This window comes from Homarus americanus, unplaced genomic scaffold (assembly GCF_018991925.1).
Source record: "Homarus americanus isolate GMGI-L3 unplaced genomic scaffold, GMGI_Hamer_2.0 scaffold29324, whole genome shotgun sequence".
Classification (NCBI taxonomy): Eukaryota; Metazoa; Arthropoda; class Malacostraca; order Decapoda; family Nephropidae; genus Homarus; species Homarus americanus.
This window is the reverse complement of record NW_024755207.1, coordinates 569,160-592,500: the sequence shown is the minus strand read 5'-3', so window position 1 is coordinate 592,500 and position 23,341 is coordinate 569,160. Positions and strand designations below refer to the sequence as shown.

The 23,341-nt window shown below is 37.0% G+C and overlaps 1 protein-coding gene across 1 annotated transcript in view; it reads right to left on the bottom strand.

Annotated features, from left to right (window-relative positions):
• Positions 1–21,944, bottom strand: part of LOC121856443 (serine-rich adhesin for platelets-like) — a 25,850-nt gene extending 3,906 nt beyond the window's left edge. The window contains exons 1-7 of the mRNA XM_042352040.1: positions 21,877–21,944; positions 11,051–14,292; positions 10,711–10,830; positions 10,064–10,187; positions 6,620–6,768; positions 3,006–3,186; positions 966–1,175 (exon numbers count right to left, since the gene is read on the bottom strand). Of these exons, the coding sequence (XP_042207974.1) occupies positions 966–1,175; positions 3,006–3,186; positions 6,620–6,768; positions 10,064–10,187; positions 10,711–10,830; positions 11,051–14,290 (4,024 nt within the window). The 5' untranslated portion in view covers positions 14,291–14,292; positions 21,877–21,944. The remainder of the gene's footprint in view (positions 1–965; positions 1,176–3,005; positions 3,187–6,619; positions 6,769–10,063; positions 10,188–10,710; positions 10,831–11,050; positions 14,293–21,876) is intronic.
• Between the last annotated feature and the right edge of the window lie 1,397 nt (positions 21,945–23,341).

The following is a 23,341-nucleotide window of genomic DNA, read 5'->3' as shown; positions in this document are numbered from 1 at the left end:
ATTATCCTAAATGAATCAGCTTTCATGAAAAAAGAATCCCACACTGAATACCATGAGTCATTTCATACTCATTTGTTTACAAAGAGCAAACAGGTGATCTGCTTACCACACTGTCTGTCATCAACACTTAGTAAATTAGTACAGTACAGTTGTGTATTTATCATCATTTCATAAATACAGTACTATTGCAGTGTATTTATCACCACTTAATAAATACTATTGTAGTGTATTTACAATAAGCAATATTGTAGTGTAAAGTATCATGTATCTGCATATACTCTGGTTTATTCATTAATCATTTGTCTAAGTGTACAAGTAGCCAAACTAAGTCAACATATAACACTCAAAGGTAGTAAATAACGTTTTTAAGAAGGTATCTTCATATCAAATACTATAGTGTGTTTTAGTGACCTCTGTTGTAAGATGATGTACTGAAAACTTTCACACGAACACAACTTGAGTAAACAACCTTCTGATACAGCTTATCCTTATACAGTATTGTATTTTTACTATTACTGAAGATGTTATATTAATCTTGATGAACCATAAACCATAAGAGGCCAATCATATGAGAATATAATACTGAATCAATAAACCTGATGAATGTGGTAACATTCGTCAGCCCCAGCCTGCTTACATACTCAAGTGTCTTAGTTCTCATTAGGCCTGTAGCAAATCTGATTGGACCATTGTACAGTGTTGTTCATTTCATAAGTTTTTTTTATTTAATCTTCCCCATTTCATAAACTTTTTTTTATAGTATTTCTGGCGACCAGACCATTTCAAGAGTCCGAAAAAAGTGAATTTTGATATTTTGAAGTCCAGTTTATTGAGGTTTTACTGTAGTTCAAATGATGGAATAAAAAATTTAAAATAAAATCCTTTATTCATAGTAGAACTTCACACAAAAAGACTTTAAAAATTACTTTCACCATCATACACACAAACATATTTGTAATACAAACCTTTCACTGGTTGTACCCCATGCAAGAAACACTGGGCTGCCTGGAAAGGGAGCGACATGTAATCGTAGCGGATCTGTCTAAGTGATGACGTCTGAAGAGATGTTGTCCCTCCCAAGTCTAGCAACACAACCAGGGTGACATCATCCACTGTACTAAGTGCCTGGCATCTCATCCACTGTCCTTGAATCTGTGCCACACATACTGTCCCATCTACCAGAGAAATATTAATCACATCAATATATGACTCAAACATTTAACATGCATCAATAATAATAATAATAATAATAATAATAATAATAATAATAACAATATTAATAATAATAATACAATTTATAGCTGGTCGTTTGTTTCTCAAAAGTGCCAGTTCTTCTAAGGGATCCACTAGCGCTCGAAACACTACAAAGTCAAAAACAAGAGAATAAAAAGAAATACTGTACTACAATAAGAGATCACAAAAAATGAGTTCAACTTCTATCATTCATATACCCTTATGTTTTAATACTGTACTTCCTAAACCCTGTATTTTTCCATCACCATACCCTGTTCAGGATCATAAGCTAAAAAAAAAAGAAAAAAAAAGAAGTTTAAGTTGTTTCTTAGACATTCACAGAAGCCAGATACTTCATGGATGCAGGCAACTGATTGTACAACTTGGGTGCTGTATAGGAAAAGGATTGGGCAGCAAAAGAACATTCCTATACTGCTCAAGGTTCCTCAAGGCATGAAGGATCACCACTACTATGCAAAATCATTTCAGAATGTGTATATAGTCAATGGAATTACTAGTTTGTCCAAATACTTACTCACCATACATTAGTGTTTTAAAAGTTATTAAGCACAGTATGAACTCTATCCTAGCATTAATTGGAAGCCAATGTAATTCAACCAAGTATCGGGTAGTGGGAGTCCTCAGTGGGAGAGCAAAAATAAGTCTGGCAACCCTGTTCAATAATGAACTTTCTTCAGTAGATAATTAGATATGCACACCCATAAAGAGTTAAAATAGTCGACCTGAGACAAAATAAATGAATGTAATAGTGTCACAAGACACTGTCTATCCAAAACCTGTTTAACAGCATATAGATTTTGAATATGAAAGTTGCATCTCTTAACTGCCAATTTTGTGTGTACTGTATTTTAAAATTCAGTTTTGAGTCAAAGTACACTCCTAGATTATGAACAGAATTGACAGGACCGAGTTGCACTTCCCCAAGTTTAAAAGAGCCAAAATCACCTGTGCCGTCTCCCCTCCTTTTGCCTTGGATGACAATTATCTTGGTTTTGTTGTCATTCAGCTTTAAGTTTTCTCTTAACTATTCGAATCTTAATATCAGACATCAAGGATTTCATTATCTCCTCAATATCCTAAACAGTTATTTTTACATAAAGCTGTGTATCATTGGCATAGCAGAGATGCTAGACTATTGGGATACTGTAAACAAAAGTGGTCCCCTGTGGGACTTCAAACTGCAAAGGGACTGGGACTAAAATGGTTCCACCAACCATCACACATTGGGATCACACTGACAAATAAGATTCGAGCAGTGAGAGCGCCCCTACTAGGGGCAACACAAGAGGAATTATCACTGGAGCATTTAGGCATGATTGCATAACAAACGAAGTCGGAAATTACGAAAAAACATGAAGTCAGAGACACAAGGTAAGTGTTTACAGTACAAGAGCACAGAGGAGGGAATGAGTCAGAGGCAGCATACAGAGCTCTCTCTCGTGGCAAGAATTTGCACCACACCACAGCCTGCCAAATTAAAAACAGCTCTGCCGCTCATCTCCTGATCGTCTGATCTTTAGGGTATCAATGAAACTTGTGGGGTATGTAATTGTCGGTTATTGAAGCGTCGGTTTTTGGGGTATACCTGTAGTGAATTAGCTTTCATCAGGGTATTACTGTAGATCAATAATCCAACAGACTCAGGATAGGCAACAAACTGGATTCGGGAATTTTTGGAATTTTGGAAATAATAATGTCTTCATTAAATGGGAAGACAGCAATAAATTATGATTTCATTACAAGTAACTCACCTTGAACAGGTAAGGGAAGAGGTGGAGTGTTGGATCCATCGCCATAATTAAGGTTCATGCAAGACTGGAGGCGATGGAGAGCAGAGTATGATGGGTGGAGAGGCTGCTGCACCCACAACTCCCATCCACTCACTACTGCACTCACACGCACTTCCACCACTACACCAGCAGTCAACTCAATCTGTGGGAGTGAATGATAAGATCTCATTACAAAAAAGGTTCTGATTTTGGAGGAATTTTTATATTTATTACTTCATTTTGGTGCCGATTAGATGAACCTGGTAGTTGCCTGGATACAGTAGAACTTCGATATAAAGCGAGATACGTTCCAAGAGAGGTCGCTTTAAACCAAATTTGCACTAAATTTAAGTGTTTTTTCAATGGAATAATTTAGTTTGGTACTTGAGGGAAACACAAAATACTAAAAAGACTGAGAGTCTACCCAGATGCACCTCAGCCCATCTCCTAGAATAAACAAAACATTGTTTTTTGTAGTACAGTGGTCCCTCGGTTAACAAACTCAATTTGTTCCAGAGGGTCGTTCGTTAACCGAAACCATTGTTTCAATGGGATATTGGGTCAATGGGATATTGGGTAACTGGTTCCAGCTCACAGAAAAGTATATACAAAGTAACGCCCAAAATGCATAAAGTCAGAAACACTCCTAAAATTCCCATAAATTGCCCTTAAATAACTATATATATCATACATATACACTAGAACTCTTAAATCACTACTGTAATGTGATACAGGTGATTAACTTTCTCTTGTGCAAAATATATGATATTTATATTCAAATTATCCGCTGTCTTGCAACGATTCCAGCAATGCAAATTATATTCTCCTAACTTATTATATAAGATAAACACTTTAAAGCCTAATGAAAATACCAGACTTTTGTCTGGGAAGGGGGGGGGGGGTGAGCTGTATTTTGATTGACAGATAGTGCTTCTGGTGAAGTATAATTTGTTTATTTGAGTTTTTGTTTTTAGCTCATAAAATTCATAGAAATGACCAGGGCAGAATATAATTTACATTGCCGGAATTCTTATAAGATAGTGATTAATTTGAATATAAACAAGCTATAATTTGCATTAGACATACAAATTTTAGATCTAATTTAAGATTTTATTAGAGAGCAAAAATTTTATCTTTTGTGCAAAATATATGACGAATATATTCAAATTATTCGCTGTCTTGCAAGGATTCCAGCAATGCAAATTATATTCTCCTAATTTTAGTCTGAGATATTATATATGATTAAAACTGTAAGCCCAGTGAAAATCCCCAAACATTTCTCGGGAAGGTGGGGGGTAGGGAGGGAGGGAGGGGTGACAGTGACATGTTTGACAGTTGGCACCTGTGATGTGAAGTATTTAATTGTTAATTTATGTCCTTTAGATTGAGTTTTTGTTTTTTGCTTATAAAATTTAATAGAAGATTAAAAGATAATGATTAATTTGAATGTAAACATGCCATAGTTTGCACTAGACAAAAATTTTAGTAATCATTTTGTACATTATTCTGATTACATGTACAGTTAATAATAATAATAATTAACGGTTTATTGAAAGAGCTTGGCAGCCAGAAGGCTGAAAATATACAGTTACATATTTGGGGAATGGGTTTCGAATTACAAATAATATACAAATAACAGCTTTCCCCTTAGGACAGTGTGTGCATGTAAATGAGTTTCAATAAATGAATAAAGTTACATATATAAGTCAAAAATAGTTGAAAAACTTTATGTAGACAGAGTTTGGATGGCTAAATTTCAGAATGACCAATAATTTTAATACTGTATAAAAATGCACAAATATTAAAGGGCACAATTTTCTTGATATTTACTCCAACGGAAACGAATGTAAACATACAAGAGATTAATGAATTGGCTGAGTACCTCCTCAACTTATCAGCTGATGTTCAAAACAAAACGTGATTTTTGTAAGGATTTCGTTAATCAATTTTTTTTCGTTAGCCGAATTGAGGATTCTTATGGAAGGGAATTCGTTAACCGAGGGACCACTGTATTATGTTAAAACAAACACTCATAAATCAACACAGCTAATATTAAGGGATGTGAAATGGTCTGTTTACTGGCTGGGAAGATGGTGGGGGGGGGAGAGAGGGCGGTGAGGTGATATGTTTGACAGTTGATGCCAAAGTTTAGGGCTTCTTTATTTATCTGTCACTGAACTGACATGGGAGAATATAATTAACATTGCTGGAATTCTTATAAGATAGTGATTAATTTGAATATAAACATGCTATAGCTCGCATTAGTCATACAAATTTTAGTTCAAATTTAAGAATTTTACTACAAAGAGCAACAAATGACGTATATTCAAATTATTCGCTGTCTTGCAAGGATTCCAGCAATACAAATTATATTCTCCCAACTTTAGTCTGTGACATTATACAAGATAAAATATTAAAGCTTAAAACACCAAACCATGGCTGGGAGGGATGGGAGGGAAGTGACATGTTTGACAGTTGGCACCGAAGGTCTAGTGAAGTATTTATTTGTTTATTTATGTCCTTTAGCTTGAGTTTATGTTTTTTGCTCATAAAATGTCACAGAAGTGATAGGGAGAATATAATTTACATTGATGGAATTCTTATAAGATAATGATTAATTTGAATATAAACATGCTATAATTTGCATCAGACAAAAATTGTAGCAATCATTTAGTACATTATTTTGAGTACGTATATATACAGTACAGCTTTGCCCTTAGGACAGTGTAGCATATCCAGAGAAACATTAGGCGCAAAATTTTAAATATGATGCGCCAGATTGACTCGCACAAAATAGGAAAGATTTGCTTTAAATTAAAACAATGTCCATAATTGTGGGCGTCGCTTTATATCAATAATCTTAAATTGAATCGCTTTAAATCAACGTTCTACTGTACTGGATAACTGAGATTCTACTGTACTTATACACTGTACTAGCCAATGGAGTAATAAAAAAAGAAAATATATAAAAATGATGGCAAAAACTAAAATTAGTGATTTTTTTTAATTATTCTAGTTATTCAATTTTTTTCTTTTTCCAATTTGCCAGCCTTATAAATATTCTTCATTTTTATTTTTTATTTCAACAACATAAAGCGTAAAAATTTCCGCTTTTTTTCTTAGCTACAGTATTACTTATTGTCCTTACATGATTGTTTGTTGGCTAAAATACAAGTTGATTGTAGTGAAAAGTGTAATGCATGACTTAACTTCTTCAAAACTGTTTCTTCCTTTTTCAAAAATTTCTGGTTTTGTGTGAAAGAGCAATCAATTATACATAGAATATAGTTGGTTTTGTATTGGGGGGGAGGGGATTAACCGATTTCCAATAAATCTAGCAAAGAAAAAGAAAAGAAAGGAATGATACAGCATGGCTTTTCTGCGTATGAAAGTCACACCTAGCCCGGTGCATGGAAGGGGTAGTTGCTATAAATAAGGCGGTGTACTAGTGTTAAGTGAATGAACATATTGCATTCACAAAAAATTAAGGGAAACTGATGCTCCTAATCATCAGCCACACTCTCAGAGCCTCACCAATGTTTTGAGACTACACAGTGTCTGCTCAACACCTGCTAGTTTCCCATTAGCTATCTTACCTGCATGGCCTGGGTGTTCAGAGTTGGGTGAGACGGAGTCATCATTGGCTGCTGTGTAGACACCTGTTCCAGACTTACATCTGGGTATCGGTTGTGTGGGAAGTGGTCACGAATCATATCTAATGCAGCTCTAACTTGCTGCTTTGAACCTAGATGGATGAAAATTTCACATAATTAAACTTTGTTTATCACATAAAAATAACAACAAACTATTAAAACTTTAAAGGATCTAGAACTACAATTTCATCATAAATATTAATTTCTACTTTTTCTTTTAATATTGTAATAGTAGTTCCATTATATAATTAATTATGATTTTCTACTAGCGGACTAGACCAACATTATTTTACTAAAAACACCAAACAACCACATGTGTCAGCAAGTTTAGTTCTAGAAAATTTAATAAATTAAAAATTTTCTTCCAAATTTCAGTTCTACAGATGATAAATGAAGCATGAACTCCCATTTCATAACCAGAGGAAGGAGACGAGTAATCTAAGAGATACCTCCACTGGCAGCAGGCTAAACAGTCTAAACAAATGAGTGTAAACTACTGCATTGAAGTTTTTTTTTTTTTACCAACCATACCAGAAATAAAATGTGTAACTAAAGATGCAGTTGGTTTTGAGGGCATAACACCCAAAGTTCACTACAGGATTTAATAATACCTTCAAGGGTATACAGGCAGGAGAAAGGAAATCAATACTGTACATTAACTAGTTTCAATTTAGTTTGGGAGTCCTCTCTGATTCAGGGTAATACTTAATTGGTAGTACAGGTCCACAATCCCTTTTCTGCAATTCCGAAATCCTTTAAGTTTTTTCATGGAGCATCACTCGTTAGCACGACATACCAAGAGTGACGCTGAACATGACCCGACACGGCCGAAGCTTGACCCACGCAGGTGTGAGGCGTTAGTTGTGTCTCAGCGCAGCTACCAGTCACACGTGCGTCTGCTGCTCTCTGATATTTTTTGTGATTTTGAGTTTAATTTCACTGTGAAAATGTCAAAAATAGCTTCAGTTACACCAATGGGAAAAGGAAGCATCTCTCATTATCGATAGCACAGAAAGTGGAGTTATTACAGAAGCTTGATCGTGGTGTGCCTGTGGGGTGCTGCCACAGACCATTCTGAAATCCAAAAAATTCTGAATTCCAAAACACATCTGGCCCCAAGGGTTTCGGATAAGGGATTGTGACCTAATTCCAGGCACTGGTTAATGTTCACTCAATGATACTAAGTGACCCCACAGATAAAGTCCCTTGAAACTGAGTTCAGTTTTGCATAACAAAATAGTGTAGATTACACTTCCAAACCAAAGGAATAAAACTCTTTGGTAAAGCTTACATACAGTGATCCCTCGGTTAACAAGCGCCTCGGTTAATGAGATTTCGGTTGACGATTTACCTTCCATAAGATTCTTAACTTCGGTTAACGAGCAATCCCTCGATTAACGAGTTTTTTACGAGCCGACTTCAACATGTTTTCGCTTGCATTTGGCGGTCCACCAGCTGTAGTATTAGTCCGCCAATACAGTAATCGGTTTTAGGGCTTAAATTCCTTACTATGTTAGTAAATATCAAGAAGTTTATACTATTCAATAATTTTAAAAGTTTAATATTAACTTTTTTAGTCATTTTAACAATTATTGAACATAATTGAAGGTGAAGAAACTAGTTTCTGGCGTGCCATCCAGCCTTTTAACACACCAGACAGGCGTTAGTATCTCTCTGATTTCAGCGGAGGTAACATCTTGCTTGAGACTCTCTTCAACTAAACGCTTTTTTTGTGTGTTTCCAAGCAAATTATTGGTCATTTTGAAATATATTTTACATATTGACAATATATAATGCAGTGCAGTGTTGATTTAAAGAAAATAATCTTGAATTACACCAAGAGAACTAAAATTTTATGGGTGAAATGGTGCCATGGGGTGACTTCTCTTCCACCCCAATGCCTTCTCTTCTCCTTCTCCTCCACCCCCATTCTAATTCCCATCATCATCATCCAGGAGCCTTCTACATACACACCTCAAAGTAAGTGTACTTTTCTACCTTTTTTGTTGAATTTAGGCAATTTTCGGTGAGCTGGAACCAATTACCCAAAAACCCATTGAAACAATGGTTTCGGTTAACGAGTTTTCGGTTAACGAGCAACCTGCTGGAACGGATTGTGCTCGTTAACCGAGGGACCACTGTACTAGACTTGGATATCCTTACAAACTAAGTTTACATTAATTCCAACCAGTATGATGACAAACTAACTGGTCACTTCACTTATGCAGGGGTACACAGCCTGTTGCCATAATTCAAATTCCAACACTATTGTACCTGAGGCCAAGGCTGTCCCTAAGGGAGAGTAGGGCCCAAGGTAAGCCAGCCTGTGGGGCCCCCTTTGCATTGCTAAAAAATCAGAAAAATACTAATTTTTATAGAACACACACAGCTAGTTTTAACTTTATATACAATGTTATATTTGATTTTGGGGATTGAGAGGAATTTTGTGAACAAATGTATGTAATCATGGAATTAAAGATGCAGTAAATTTTTTTGAGTTTTCTTATGTTTAGTTACATACATATTCTTAATGGCTAAATCACACTGTTTGTCCTGCCCTTGGGACAGATCTACCTAAGGACTGTGCTTAAGTGTGTGAGTGGCATCCAACAAACCCTGAAGGCCTAGACAAGTTGGTCACACACACCAGCTCTCCATCATACATCCACAGGGGTCATAAATGCAAGACAGACTTCAACTTGCACATTGAATGAAGTCATGACAACAAATATGCCTTGTTAAACACCAATAATCTTGATACTACAAAACATTACAAAAAATAATAATACAAAATAAAAATAAATAAGTAAATAAAAATAAAATAAGTGGCCAAATACTCCATTGTGAGTTAATATTCACCACTTCAAGGGGGATCTACTAAAAGAGGAGGAACTATGGAAGCTTGGCTGCTGGCTGGTAATTATGATGATTGAATAATGCTTCTCATATTTATGGTTGAATGGTTTGATACAGGGCAAGTATCTATCTTAGGGTTTATTTATAATGAATCTGAAACCAAGCTGGCTCTCAAAACATCCACTGGGCCTCGAGTTCAAAACACTGCATCAATTCTGGGTTGCCATGTGAGAAGTCACTATGCATTTATTCTTTCTGAACTATCAGTCAAGTCTAGCCCGATGCTAGAACAAGTCACCTGGCCATGGCAAGCACCGGCTGGGGTAGAAGTATCTGAAGTCTCTTGCTGACAACTCACATTTAACAGTAGAATTACCTAGTTTGCAATTCCAATAAAAGTACTAAGCTTAATTTTAATGCCAATATACTGTACCATATGTAGGAGTTTACTGAATACTATCCTAAATTTTAGTGTGGTGAGCAATTCCATGAAAATGATACAAGAATAACAACAAAAATGTATAGGTTTACCTTCCACAGAACACAACTTCAATCTTCTGTCTCTGTGTGGATAAACAATAACTGTTGCATCTGTGGTAGCCTTGATTTTGTTTACAAAGGCACCTTTCTTCCCAATCAAACGTCCCACCAATGTCTGTAAATAATATTCATATACAGTAATTAGTATGGTCCAATTAAATTGCCATGGAGTTTTAAAATCACAAAACATGTTCCACAACAGAAGTCTTAAAGTACAATTAATCAAACTACAATATTAACTTTATTCCACTCCCAATTTGTGTGAAGCAATTCAACGGACAAGAAGCCTCAAAGCAAGGCAAGCAAGACAGAAGATAGTGATGTGAGACAGTGTAGAACGCAACAATAGTAACAACTTTATTTCTTGTAGATACAGTAGAGTACTGCTCTAACGTGTGTAATGCACAGTATTTGTCAAAACTTAATTTTGGCTAAGTCATTCCAATATTGTACTGAAGTTGAGAATACTAAATACACATACTGTACACACACACAGAATAGACTACAGGTATAACATTTACTTAATTGACCATGTAGAAAAGGATATTAACTACTCACACAAAAGACTTATATTCACAACTCTTTCATTAACTGGAGTGATGAGACAGTAACTGTCAACAACGCATCTCACAACATACCTGAGGAATTTCAAACTCATAGAAAATGTACTGCTCCTGACTAGAGGCTGGAAATGTTGATGGGTTAAACAGTGTCTCGGGCTCTATCTCACTGCTGCCCTGTCCACTATCCACAGATTTCTGCAACAAATGATCAACATCTAATGAAATGTTACTCTGAATCATGAATAAATATTATATTCTAAATACGGTATTGGATATAATAATAAATATGTTCTGAAGTCACAATCTGAAAACAAAAGCAACACGTTTTCCTCAAAGATCCACCAAGAATCATCTAACAATTTTCATCCAGTGAGGATTATGCAAATTCAAATGAAAAACTGAGAAAGGGACTTACCAAGCTTAAGGAGTCAGAGTTGAGATTCTCCTGTTCAGAAATAGGATCATGATCAAGGTCAGTAGCTGCAGAGTCTCCACGGTTAATCTGGAATTGTTCTTTCCTGCTGGTGCCTTTGTCACTCCCATCTGCTTTCTTTGGTGTGTTGCTACTTTCTCCCAATGTATTTTTTCCTGTACTGACACTTTCTCTTAACTTACTAATATTGTTACTTTCATTTAGCTTGCTAGTTCCTATGTTGCTGTCTCCTTTTGACATGCTAGTTCCTGTGTTAACATTTTGTTCTCTGTCTGCTGTTTTCTGTATTACTACTTGTTTATAGTTGTTCTGCTCAACTGCCATTCCAACATCTACGGTCTCTTTAGCCAGGAACTGTGATGGACCAATCTCACTCGTCGTCTCTTCACATTTTGTTGAAGCTGCTCTGCCATCTTTCTTCTCCGCATCAGCTAATTCTGTACACTTTTCCTTAGGGCTTTCCTGACTCATCATACTTTGTTTTCCTTCTTGTACTGGTACTTTATCCTTTGACTCTAATGTTTGTGATTCACAAAGTAAGGCTTTTGATTCCTGATCATGGTCTAAACTGATTGAGAGAGTAGGCTGCTCTTCAGGGGCTGAGCTCGATGATATTGTAGAATCTTCTTCCTGGGCTAAACTGGTAGAAAGAGTACCTCCTCCTTCCTGGGCTAAGCTGGGTGACAGAGTACAATTTTCTTGATTTAAGCTTGTTGAAAGAGTACCTCCTTCTTCCTGGGCTAAGCTGGATGACAGAGTACATGCTTCTTCCTGGGCTAAGCTGGATGACAGAGTACATCCTTCTTCCTGGGCTGAGCTGGATGACAGAGTACATCCTTCTTCCTGGGCTAAGCTGGATGACAGCGTACATCCTTCTTCCTGGGCTAAGCTGGATGACAGAGTACATCCTTCTTCCTGGGCTAAGCTGGATGACAGAGTACATCCTTCTTCCTGGGCTAAGCTGGATGACAGAGTACATCCTTCTTCCTGGGCTAAGCGGGATGACAGAGTACATCCTTCTTCCTGAGCTAAGCTGGATGACAGAGTACATCCTTCTTCCTGGGCTAAGTTGGATGGCAGAGTACAATCCTGGGCTAAGCTAGATGACAGAGTACATCCTTCTTCCTGGGCTAAGCTGGATGACAGAGTACAATCTTCTTCCTGGGCTAAGCTGGATGACAGAGTACATCCTTCTTCTTCTTGGGCTAAGCTAGATGACAGAGTACATCCTTCTTCCTGGGCTAAGCTAGATGACAGAGTACATCCTTCTTCCTGGGCTATGCTAGATGACAGAGTACAATCCTGGATTAAGCTAGATGACAGAGTACATCCTTCTTCCTGGGCTAAGCTGGATGACAGAGTACATCCTTCTTCTTCTTGGGCTAAGCTGGATGACAGAGTACATCCTTCTTCCTGGGCTAAGCTGGATGACAGAGTACATCCTTCTTCCTGGGCTAAGCTGGATGACAGAGTACATCCTTCTTCTTCTTGGGCTAAGCTAGATGACAGAGTACATCCTTCTTCCTGGGCTAAGCTAGATGACAGAGTACATCCTTCTTCCTGGGCTATGCTAGATGACAGAGTACAATCCTGGGCTAAGCTTGATGACAAGGTACATCCTTCTTCCTGGTTCAAGCTTGATGATACAGAACATCCCTTTTCCTGGTTCAAACTTGATGAAAGAGTAAGGTGTTCATCAAGGTTCAAGCTCTTTGAGAGTATAACTTGCTCTCCACAGGCCACACTGGAGGACAAACCTATCTGTTCGACTTGGTTCAAATTGGTCAAAAGAGTAGATGCTCCTTCCTGGTTCAAACTAAGTGAGAGACTAGACTGTTTTTCATTATCTAAGCAGGATGAGAGAGTACCCTGATCTTCAACAACCATCATGGATGAACAAGCCGAGCCTTCTTCCAGGCCTAAATTGGATGAAAAAGTAGATTGTACTTCAGTGGATTCTTCATCCGGAGCCAGAGAAGATGAGCCTGAAGATTCTACTTGAGCTGTGCAAGGGGAAACTGTAGATTCTTTGTCATGATTTGAGCTTGGTGAAGTAGATGATTCATGGCTAAGGTTTAGGGTAGATGTATCATGGCTGAGTAAAACATCAGATTTCTTGTCCCCTTCCAAACAAGTTGAAACTAAAGACTCTTGTTCTTGTGGTGTGTATGATGAAACAGCAACAGATTCTTCACTCCTAACTGAGATGGATTCAAGAGGCTTTTCTGAAGACAAAGTGAATACACTCGAATCTTTTATATGCTCAGTTTCTTTGTCAGCCCATGCTGCAACAAGACATTCATTCTCTGACACAGAGGGTGATGATACTTCTTTCTCCTGCAATAGGACTGTTGTGGAAGGCCTCTCAGCTTCTGTAATTTCACTTGTTGAATCGGTCATTTCATGCATCCCTGTCAGTACTGCCCTAGGACTTGAAATTTCTGAACTTGTCGAGGCAGTGAAGATTTTATCCTGAAAGTTGGTGCTCAGGTGAGCATTTTTGTTTTCTTTTGAAACTGGTGCAACACATCGTAAACTAGATCCATCATCCTTACTAACATCACGAGATTCTGTTGATATAACATTCACACACTCTGCTGATTCCTCATTACTAACTCTCACTTGGTCATCAAAAGTACTGTGTGTTTCTTCCATGTGTGATAAGACATCTGTCTTGCCAGTTGAACAGCTTGACTCATTAGAAAATTCCAACACGTCATCTTCTGCATCAACCTTGTCAACAAAATTAATACTGGGTTCACTTGTATCTCCATACTTGTTAGAAGTGGAGGGTGTGGACTGCTCCTTTTCTTGTGTGTTAATATTGTCACCACACACATCGTTATTTTCCTCAGCCAAAATATTTTCCCTTTTTGTAACACTGACTGCATCCCCATCACCACTGAGATAATTTTCTACAATTATTTCAGAATTGCTGCCATTTATCAGCACATGCCCGTTAAAATTTTCATAAGGGCAATTGTCACTTTTATCCACAAAATCTTTAGATTCTTTGGATACATCATTGCCTAATGTATCTAGTTCCTCTGCAAGAAGAGTTTGTTTCACATCTGAACAGGTTCCAGTGATATTTTCTGAAGAGAATGTGGCAAAATCATCATGCTTCCCTGGATCCCGCTGGCGTTTTCTGGACCGCAAGAGGACATATATGAGGGCACCAGCACCCGTTATAGCTGCCGCAGCTCGCAGTGCAGCCTTCATCCCTAAAATAAAAACATGATAGCAAGTCAAATTCTATGGTCTATTATTCTGGGAGTATCATAAATTTCTATCAGAGATGAATTATTAGGGAATAAATGCACCATAAATTTCTACAGGAGATGAATTATTTGGGAATACCATTCATGCACCATAAGGTTTGCTGAAAATGAATTACTATTAGGAAATACTGTACTGTACTAAACATGTAACATACCTTCAACTATCAGGGAATGAATAATTAGGGAATACTGTATGTGTACCAGGAGTGTACATTAACACCCGTCCAGCTGACAGAAGCGAGTCAAACTCATATTGAGCTACAGTAACTCAAAATCTGCCATCACCTGTCTGGTGGCCTGAAACCCACATCCCAACACCCAAATATTATGGTGACCAAAGTAAAGCTACACTGTTTGTTTGGTTCAATTTCTCAGTTTTAAACTGAAAAAGATCTGTAAACACCTCAATTTGTTGATTAAGCAGAATGGAATACATCATGAAAGAGCTAGTCAAAATGAGAGATGGTCATATAATATGTAAGCTTGAATCACCAGAAATAACAAGAGCCCCCTTTCTCAGTGTACAGGGTACTGTTGCTTCTGCTGTCATTTTGTGATTATGTAGATAATGTACAGTATGTACAGTTACCCACAGGTATAGGGTTTCACCCCTCGGTGGCACCATCGCAATCATAGTCGAACCTTCTTTACATACATTACACCTATCATATCACGTGTAGTATGCAGCTACCAAACAGGGAGGTACTACCGCCTGGGAAGATATTGGAAGCATAATGTGTTGTCTTATGGTAGACCCTGCTGCTATATGGCATCACGAAAATTGTGACCAAGTCCCAGATTGCCGATCTGACTTTTTGATTTATTTACACACAATTGCAGGTCTCAATTGTTTCTCTTACTACTGACAACACAATATATATATGCAATAAAATCACTGTAGGTGCGCGTGATCCAGGTATATGCTGATAACCACAAGGAAAAAGAAAACACGAAGTTCCCAAGCGCTTTCGTGTAATTCACATCTTCAGGGGTGAGTACAGACTGTACTCACCCCTGAAGATGTGAATTACACGAAAGCGCTTGGGAACTTCGTGTTTTCTTTTTCCTTGTGGTTATCAGCATGCACGCACGCACACACACACAGATATATACAGCTCCTCCCCGACTTACGACGGGGTTAGGGTCCCAAATCCAGGTCGTAAGTCGAAAATGCTTAAACAATACATAGAAAATCTAAAATGGGCGTCTCTTTTTCTTCTCAGCACCACAAAACTCTCACTTTTAAGCTTGCCAGCCATTTTAAAGTGAATTACAAACGAAAAAAATTTTCAGTACACAGCGCAATCACTGACATTGGGACTCGAAAATACGTAATTTGACAAAATTTTGGTAGGACTCAGGCGGTCATATGTCCGGGTGGTCGTAAGTCGAGTAGGTCGAAAGTCGGGGAGGTGCTGTGTGTGTGTGTGTGTATATACAGGCATCCCCCGCATTACGGAAGGGTCGCGTCACTGGAAAATTGACCGTATCGCGAGATTCCGTAACGCGAACCCTATTTTCCCATTGACTTCCATTATAAAACTGGAGATGCGTTCCTAAGGAATTTTTTTCGGCCCCCAAAAAGTAATTCAAGCACATTTATGAATGAAAATAAACATTTATAAACACATACAACACAGTACATTAAATAATTTATGATATATCTCCTTAAAACATCAAGTTTAATATCCAATTTAATGACTTTGCAGCTTGTTTTTGCACTACTGCGGTCACTTCCACTTGATGGCCTCTTTCCAGTCATCTTGAACGAGGGTAATGCACTGTACTGTACTTACTGTATGTTTGTAAAAGTTAAATCCAACTGTTGGGGCGAGAAACATGCGCACACATTGGATGTGAACAATGGAGTGATTCCGAGTGGCGACGCCACGCTTGGCGGTGGCAACACCAAGAAATCCACACCAACCAAATTATAATTTTTAACAAAAATTTTTAATTTTATATCGTGATTTTTTTTTAATTGTTAAAATTTACCCCAATTTCCGTAAGGGCGGATTTACGGGCCGTATTGCAAAATTATTGGTCATAATTTACAAATTCCGTAAGAGCGAAATTCCGCAACCTGGTACTGTACTGTACAAGAAAAATTCCAAATAACCAACACTAATTGTACTGAATAAAACTTGTGTCACATTATCAAATATGTACTGCAAATATTTTCCTTCTTGAAACCACTTTCACTCAGATTATTTCATTTAAGTACTGTATGTTATGAAACCCTGTGGAAAAAAAAAATAATAATAATAATATGTACTGTACAGTCCCCCCAAAAGAATCGTTAGATTTTCCGTTGCTACAATTTAAAACGCTAGACGAAACGCTTTAACATGATTCCAGTGCATCACCTTAAGTTGGTACACCTGCTCGCCATATCAACAATAGCTAGAGATGGGGTAAGAATTGGGGAGGGAGTGTATCAGTGAAATGGAAAAATTTAATTATCGATAATTTGGATGAAAGATCAGAATCAATTGCCACACACCACTTGGCAATCCATGAAAAGATTAAAAGCAGAAACAGAATACAGTTTCCTGTAGTACAATGACGTATTACAGTACAGTACTGTATTTCAAACTGCAGTCGCACTGAAGGTGTGGAGGTCACAGCCTATTCACGATACTACTTCCTACCCCTTTCAGTGCTACACCGTCTCCACCACAAAGAAGACCCAGTGACTTCCGCAAGTGTTTTCTAAAATTCAAAGCATGTGAGGCAAATTAAACCCTAAGTTACAGTGACAACATTTTCACCTACCATTGTCTCTCACATGAAGACAGCGCTAAAATGATTAAGTCAATACTTTGTCAATGAATTTGCATTCAATGCATAAGTGAAAATCTTCCACAAATACAGTAGCATAGCTAGTACAGTATATAATTTGGTGGGTGGGCAAAGGCTCAAATTTTACGACATATGGGAGTGTCAAAGATAATGTTTATCAATTACTTATCTCATCAACCATAAATCTTATGGTAATCCTGGAGCAGTTGGTTAACACCAGAACGCATTGTTCAATTTTGTTAATATTTCCACATTTGTTCTTTGGATGATAGTAAAAATAATAAGAAAAAATAAATAAATATGACAATGCACAGATCCAGGCCTAATAGAACCTGACCTAACAAACCAAAGAAACCTACCTAACTTTGCCTAATTTCCTAGCCACGGCAGGACTTTGCCACCCAGACTCCCTGGCATATCAAACAGAAGTATTTACAGGGGGTCCCCCAAGTTCGCGGTCCTCTATTATTCACGAGTGACACCCTGGATGTACCCAAGAATGCCTGTGGGTACTTTGAAAGTTGCCGGCATTTTCGCGGCTGGGACAGGGAGCCATTCGTTCTAGAGACAGTAATTTCCTTTACCTGTATTGTAAATATATGTGTGTGTGTGTGTGTGTGTGTCTACACACACACACACACACACACTCACAAAACACATACAGTCAACCCTCGCTTTACGCGGTCCCACATTCTGCGTTTCCACGTTTACGCGGTACCCTGCCGAAACCGGAATGCTCACATTCCGCGGTGCATGTACCCCTTTACGCGGAGAGCGGCTGGCGAGCCGCGCCATTTTTGGATCCAAACCTCCCACCATCCGCCATGTTGTGTAAGCGGCGCGAGCAGGGTGCGCACAAGGTCGCCCAGTCATCAAAACATTACCGAGTTCTTCACCCGCCACCCACCACAGCCGGCCCAAGTCAGTGATAATGATAGTGAGGATATGGACCTATATGGACTTTGAGGGGTGTGACAAAGAGGCCCTGCAAGCCTCTGTGGTGGATAGTGATACAATTGATACAAGTGATACAGGTGAGGGCCAATAATCTGCCCCCTGCCTCGGAACCAACCCCCCATCCCTGTGTGCCCAGCCATCTTTTCTACTAATGTAAGTGTTAAAAAACCTAATATTATTGATATTTCTCTTAATTATTAATTGTGTGCATACCATCATAAAATTAAGAAGTTATTTTTACTACAACGTAGGTATTGTGTCTGAAAAAGTGGAGTTTGGGGGTCGGCCCGGTCTCTATTTCAATTAATCCCATATGTTATGTTGTTCACTTTACGCGGGCCGCCGTGGGTTGAATTAAACGCGTAAAGTGAGGGTTCACTGTACAAAAAAATAATAATGGGAAAATACTCACAAATAATCAGAAAAAATTATTAAAAAATGCAAGTCTACCCTCAAGTCCGTGCTCAAATCCGGTAGACCAACTCCAGCTCGGTAGACCGCATACTATAGTAGAGGGTGTGCCCATTTCGTCACTACATTTTTTACCCTTTTCATCATCATTGTTTTTACCAGTTTTGTCACCGAGTTCATTCCCATCACCATTTGAAGGGCAATACACAAAAGAAAATTCTTACAAAATTAATACATCAATATGTACATGAAAATTTCACTAAATTTGCCAAAATAACTGTTGCTTGGGATAGAAAACAATCAAAACACCTAGTTTACAAAATTGTATTACAAAATTATGCCACGGCATAACAATATATTGGATCATGCAAGAATCTCACAAAGAAAATTTATTAATGACGAAAATAAAAAAGTTAGTACACTACCGGTACTCATGCAAGCATCTCACTTAAAAAAATTATTAGACTGAAACGGAACAAAAATAAAAACATTGTTAATGCACCTGCAATCATCTCACTTAAACAAAATGTTAAAGACTAAAATAAAAAAATAAATAAAAACCTTGTTATTTATTACTCATGCAAGCATGGAAGAAGACACTGACAATTTTTTAGGAAATTAGACAGACTTATTTGTCATGATTTGCTTATCTTTTGCATGATTTTAGCTTGTGCTCAGCAACTAGTTGTAATTGCAAATCAACCATTGAGGCTTCTGTGAAGAAGAGAAACAAGGAGGTATAGAGCGAGATTGTTCTTTGCTGCTCGGTGTTTTATGCGCTGGTGCCAAATCACCTTCATTTGTTCTGTATTTTGTTTACTTACCAATGTTTTAATCGTTTTCTTCATTAAATAATTAATATTCATGTATAATAATAATACAACAATTTTCGAGTCATCTGTATAAATGTGTAATTTCTATTTGTGTAAAATAATAACTTCCAATTTGACACTAATACCAGTGGTGATGAAATGGATTTTATATTGGTGATGAATTGTTTTTTTTGGACAAAATGGGGTGTATCCTATAGTAGCAACTAAGAAGCTGTTTCTGTGGTATAATTGCAAAAAAAAATTTAAATAAAAACAACAGCCTAACCTAGCCCAATATTTTATATTTGATTGGGAAGCACTGAAAAGATTCACTTGGGAAGATGCATTATTACTGTTTTGTGTTATGAGCCTTCATACCCTGTCAATGATGATCCCACCAAAGGTGTACAGGTCTTTGAAGCAGTGGGAAAATGTGGAATTAAATACATAACAAAAAAGAACCTAACCTAATCTGATTTAGGCTCATAAGTTTGTGTTTGCTAAAAAGATTTCCATTATTGAAGATTTTCTATGTTTCTCCTTCAGAAAATGTTGTTGAAGTTCCCTGAGACAGGACTCCCTTTAAACAACTGAAAGCTCTCTCAATGTTACTGATGTGACTCAATAAATGCAATAAGCCTTTCTGTCACACATCAAATTTTAAAACAAAGGAAAACATATTCTGACTACAATAAATTCTTTCTGAGACTTGATGGGGTGAATATATTACTTCTACATCCATATTAAATGCAATGGAATAAGCTAAAGGGGTTTAGCTATTCCATTGCATAGAATATTATCAATGATTTTACCAAGAGAGAAAGTTTCAAAGAATCTTAAATGATCGAGAACCAGTTAAGTGTGTTTAACCACTTACCACTGTCTCCATTCATAACATGGCTATCATTGAATAAACATTTAAGAAATTTCTTTCTTAATTTGAACTGCGGTATAACAACAAAGCTACATTTTGCCATCCAGTAAGACTCATGGAAAGAAATTTATAATTTATCTCAAGTGATTAGTGTCTTTTTTCTTTTGGTTAATATATAGGACTAATCCGCCAGGGATGCATAGCGCCGAAGCGGCCGTATTATCTCGCGTCCAGAAAATGCCTCAAATTTCACCATATCATTGTAAGTTCTTTCTGCTTAATATACCGGGGAAGTTAGGTAAGGTTATGTAGGTTTGTTTGGTTAGGTCTGTTCTTCATACCCACAAATGTTAAGTAGCATTTATTTTAAAAATATCCATTTTTTAACAGATTTCCACAAACTACAACAGTGTCCACTACGTATAATTTAACAAAGAAAATCCGGCGTTTTTAAATTGTTTTCAATCAATTTCGCCCACGGGTTAATCCTATGTAATTACTTTTTTTTTTACTAAATGTGAATTATGTCAAGTTCTAAACCACACACTATTCAGTCAGTCAGTCGAAGTCGGGTCTGACTAATTACCCAAATGTACCCAAATGTAGCCGCAATGAAGTCAAATAATGGTCCTACATGAATAAATCGGGTTACCAATCACTTCTCGACTAGTATTTGGTGTCACAAAGTAAAAAAAAAATGGAAAACGTAATTTAATTTGAGTTAATAGATCGAGTGCATGTACCGTGGGAGCGAGTAATTACCCAAATGTAGCCGCAATGAAGTCAAATAATGGTCCTACGTGAATAAATCGGACTGCCAATCACTTCTCGACTGGTATTTGGTGTCACGAAGTCACAAAAAATTGGTAAACTTAATTTAATCGGAGTTAATAGATCGAGTGCATGTACCTAACCTAACCTAACCTCGACTAGTATTTGGTGTCACGAAGTCACAAAAAATTGGTAAACTTAATTTAATCGGAGTTAATAGATCAAGTGCATGTACCTAACCTAACACAACTCAGATTAAATTAAGTTTACCAATTTCTTGTGACTTTGTGACACCAAATACTAGTCGAGAAGTGATTAGCAGTCCGATTTATTCATGTAGGACCATTATTTGACTTCATTGCTGCTACATTTGGGTAATTAGTCGGACCGGTGGAAGTCAGCAACTCCACACTAACTTCTTTGATTCTTCTCAAAAGGGATGATGACTTACCTAACCAACAGGAAGTTTGTCTGGTTAAGTATCACGAGAATTGTGGTCACATCTGGCAGGTCATTCAGACTGTCAGGAACTTAGCAACACACCACAGATGGCAACGTGAAATACTCCTAGCAACTAATCAGTAATTATTTATTTCAGGGTACTGCACTTCCTGTTTCCCTGTCCAGCTCTTCAGACTAAAAGATATTCTTTGAAATAGGCTTTTAATTGATAAAAAGTGCATAAAACAGAGATAAACAATGAATGGTGTCCTGTAAAATTGTAAAACATCATTGATATTTTGCACTGTGACGCTATACCTTGTCAGCTGATCTAATTCTAGGACAAGTCTCACAAGACGAGGTGCCTTTTAAGGTTTTTATCATGCATATCACCTCACATTCACACAACTTACCAAGAAATACATCAATTCAACAACAGTAAATTAAAATTGTTATTACCGCACTCAGGAGATGTATAAATATGCAAATAATATCCCACCAAGTGTACACACGTGCACTGCAGCCCGTGTTATATACAGTTCTGTTCCAATACTTTGACGCACTTGAGAAAATTATATTTTTGCCTGATATTTGTTTTCTCATCATACTATATATAAAGAAATATCTCATACAATAAATAAGGTAGAAAGAAATCAGACCTTTGGATGGATTAAGATAATTTACTCTTAAACACAGGTGGATGGATTAAGATAATTTACTCTTAAACACAGGTGGATGGATTAAGACAATTTACTCTTAAACACAGGTTGATGTCTTTAATGTCATGTGCATCTAAATAAAACCACCCTCTTCTTTAACAGTCAGACTAGAGATCAAAAAGTAAAAATACAGTCAGCTGTCTAATTGACTGAAAAATTACATATAACGATATTTAATTAGAACAAAATTCAAGCAGTTTTTCACTTACACTTGCAATAATTTTTCATTGCCTTCATTGTTATTATATATTAGTTAAAAAAATATCAAGCAATTCATACAAAGGGGGGTTCTAGTCATAGAGAAATAGCCAAAGCAAATCCTAGTGTCATTTTAACCTTCTCTGTGAAAATATACGAAATCCAGAGGAAGATTAAGTTAAAGTTCAAAGATTAGCATACTCATTATAGAAACGTCTATAGATATCCCTAAGCAAAAACTATTCAGTGAATTTTAAGTCAACATAATTAAACGTTTGCTATACGGAGCCTGGGCATTTTCTAAAGTCCCGGCAAAGACCATAAACTGGACGAGACAAAACGTAGAATGGACCGGTCCCAAGTGTAACAAAAATGTCTTTTGTTGGAGGTCACCACCATCACACGCAGTAATAGAAATACTGCAACACCTTTCCTGAGGCTGTTACCTAGGTTTAATTTAATTGCAAATAAACTGATTTTCAAATGAATAAAGAACTATACAGTATACCATTAGCTGTAGCATGATAATACAAGGAAAACAATATTACTTTAAACTGAAAAGTAATCAATTAAAGTTCATTTGCCAGTGAGCTTTAATGTAGTTTCCTAATGTTTCTCTGTCTGTCAATAGAATGTATATCTTTTGAGTGTAAAAGACAATTCAGCATTGAATGTTAGTTGCCAAGGTGCAACATAAAGTATTTGGCAGCCATTCGACAAGTGTACAACATACGTAAATAGAGATGCCTCATTTCACACCAATATGTCACTTGTTTCTTAAAGTTTATCTCATAGCGTGAGAATATTATTAGATATTTAACATGACAAATGTCAGACATACCAACTATTGCCGAGATAAAAGATTCGGAAAAAAGTTTATCTTTAAAAATGAGATGACGCACATGGTGCTTTGTTAGCAACACTCGCCTGGAGTCTTCAATAAAGCTAATGAATCTGAAACTGACCTTAATGATTATATAAAAAAATACTAATTTTCATCACTAATG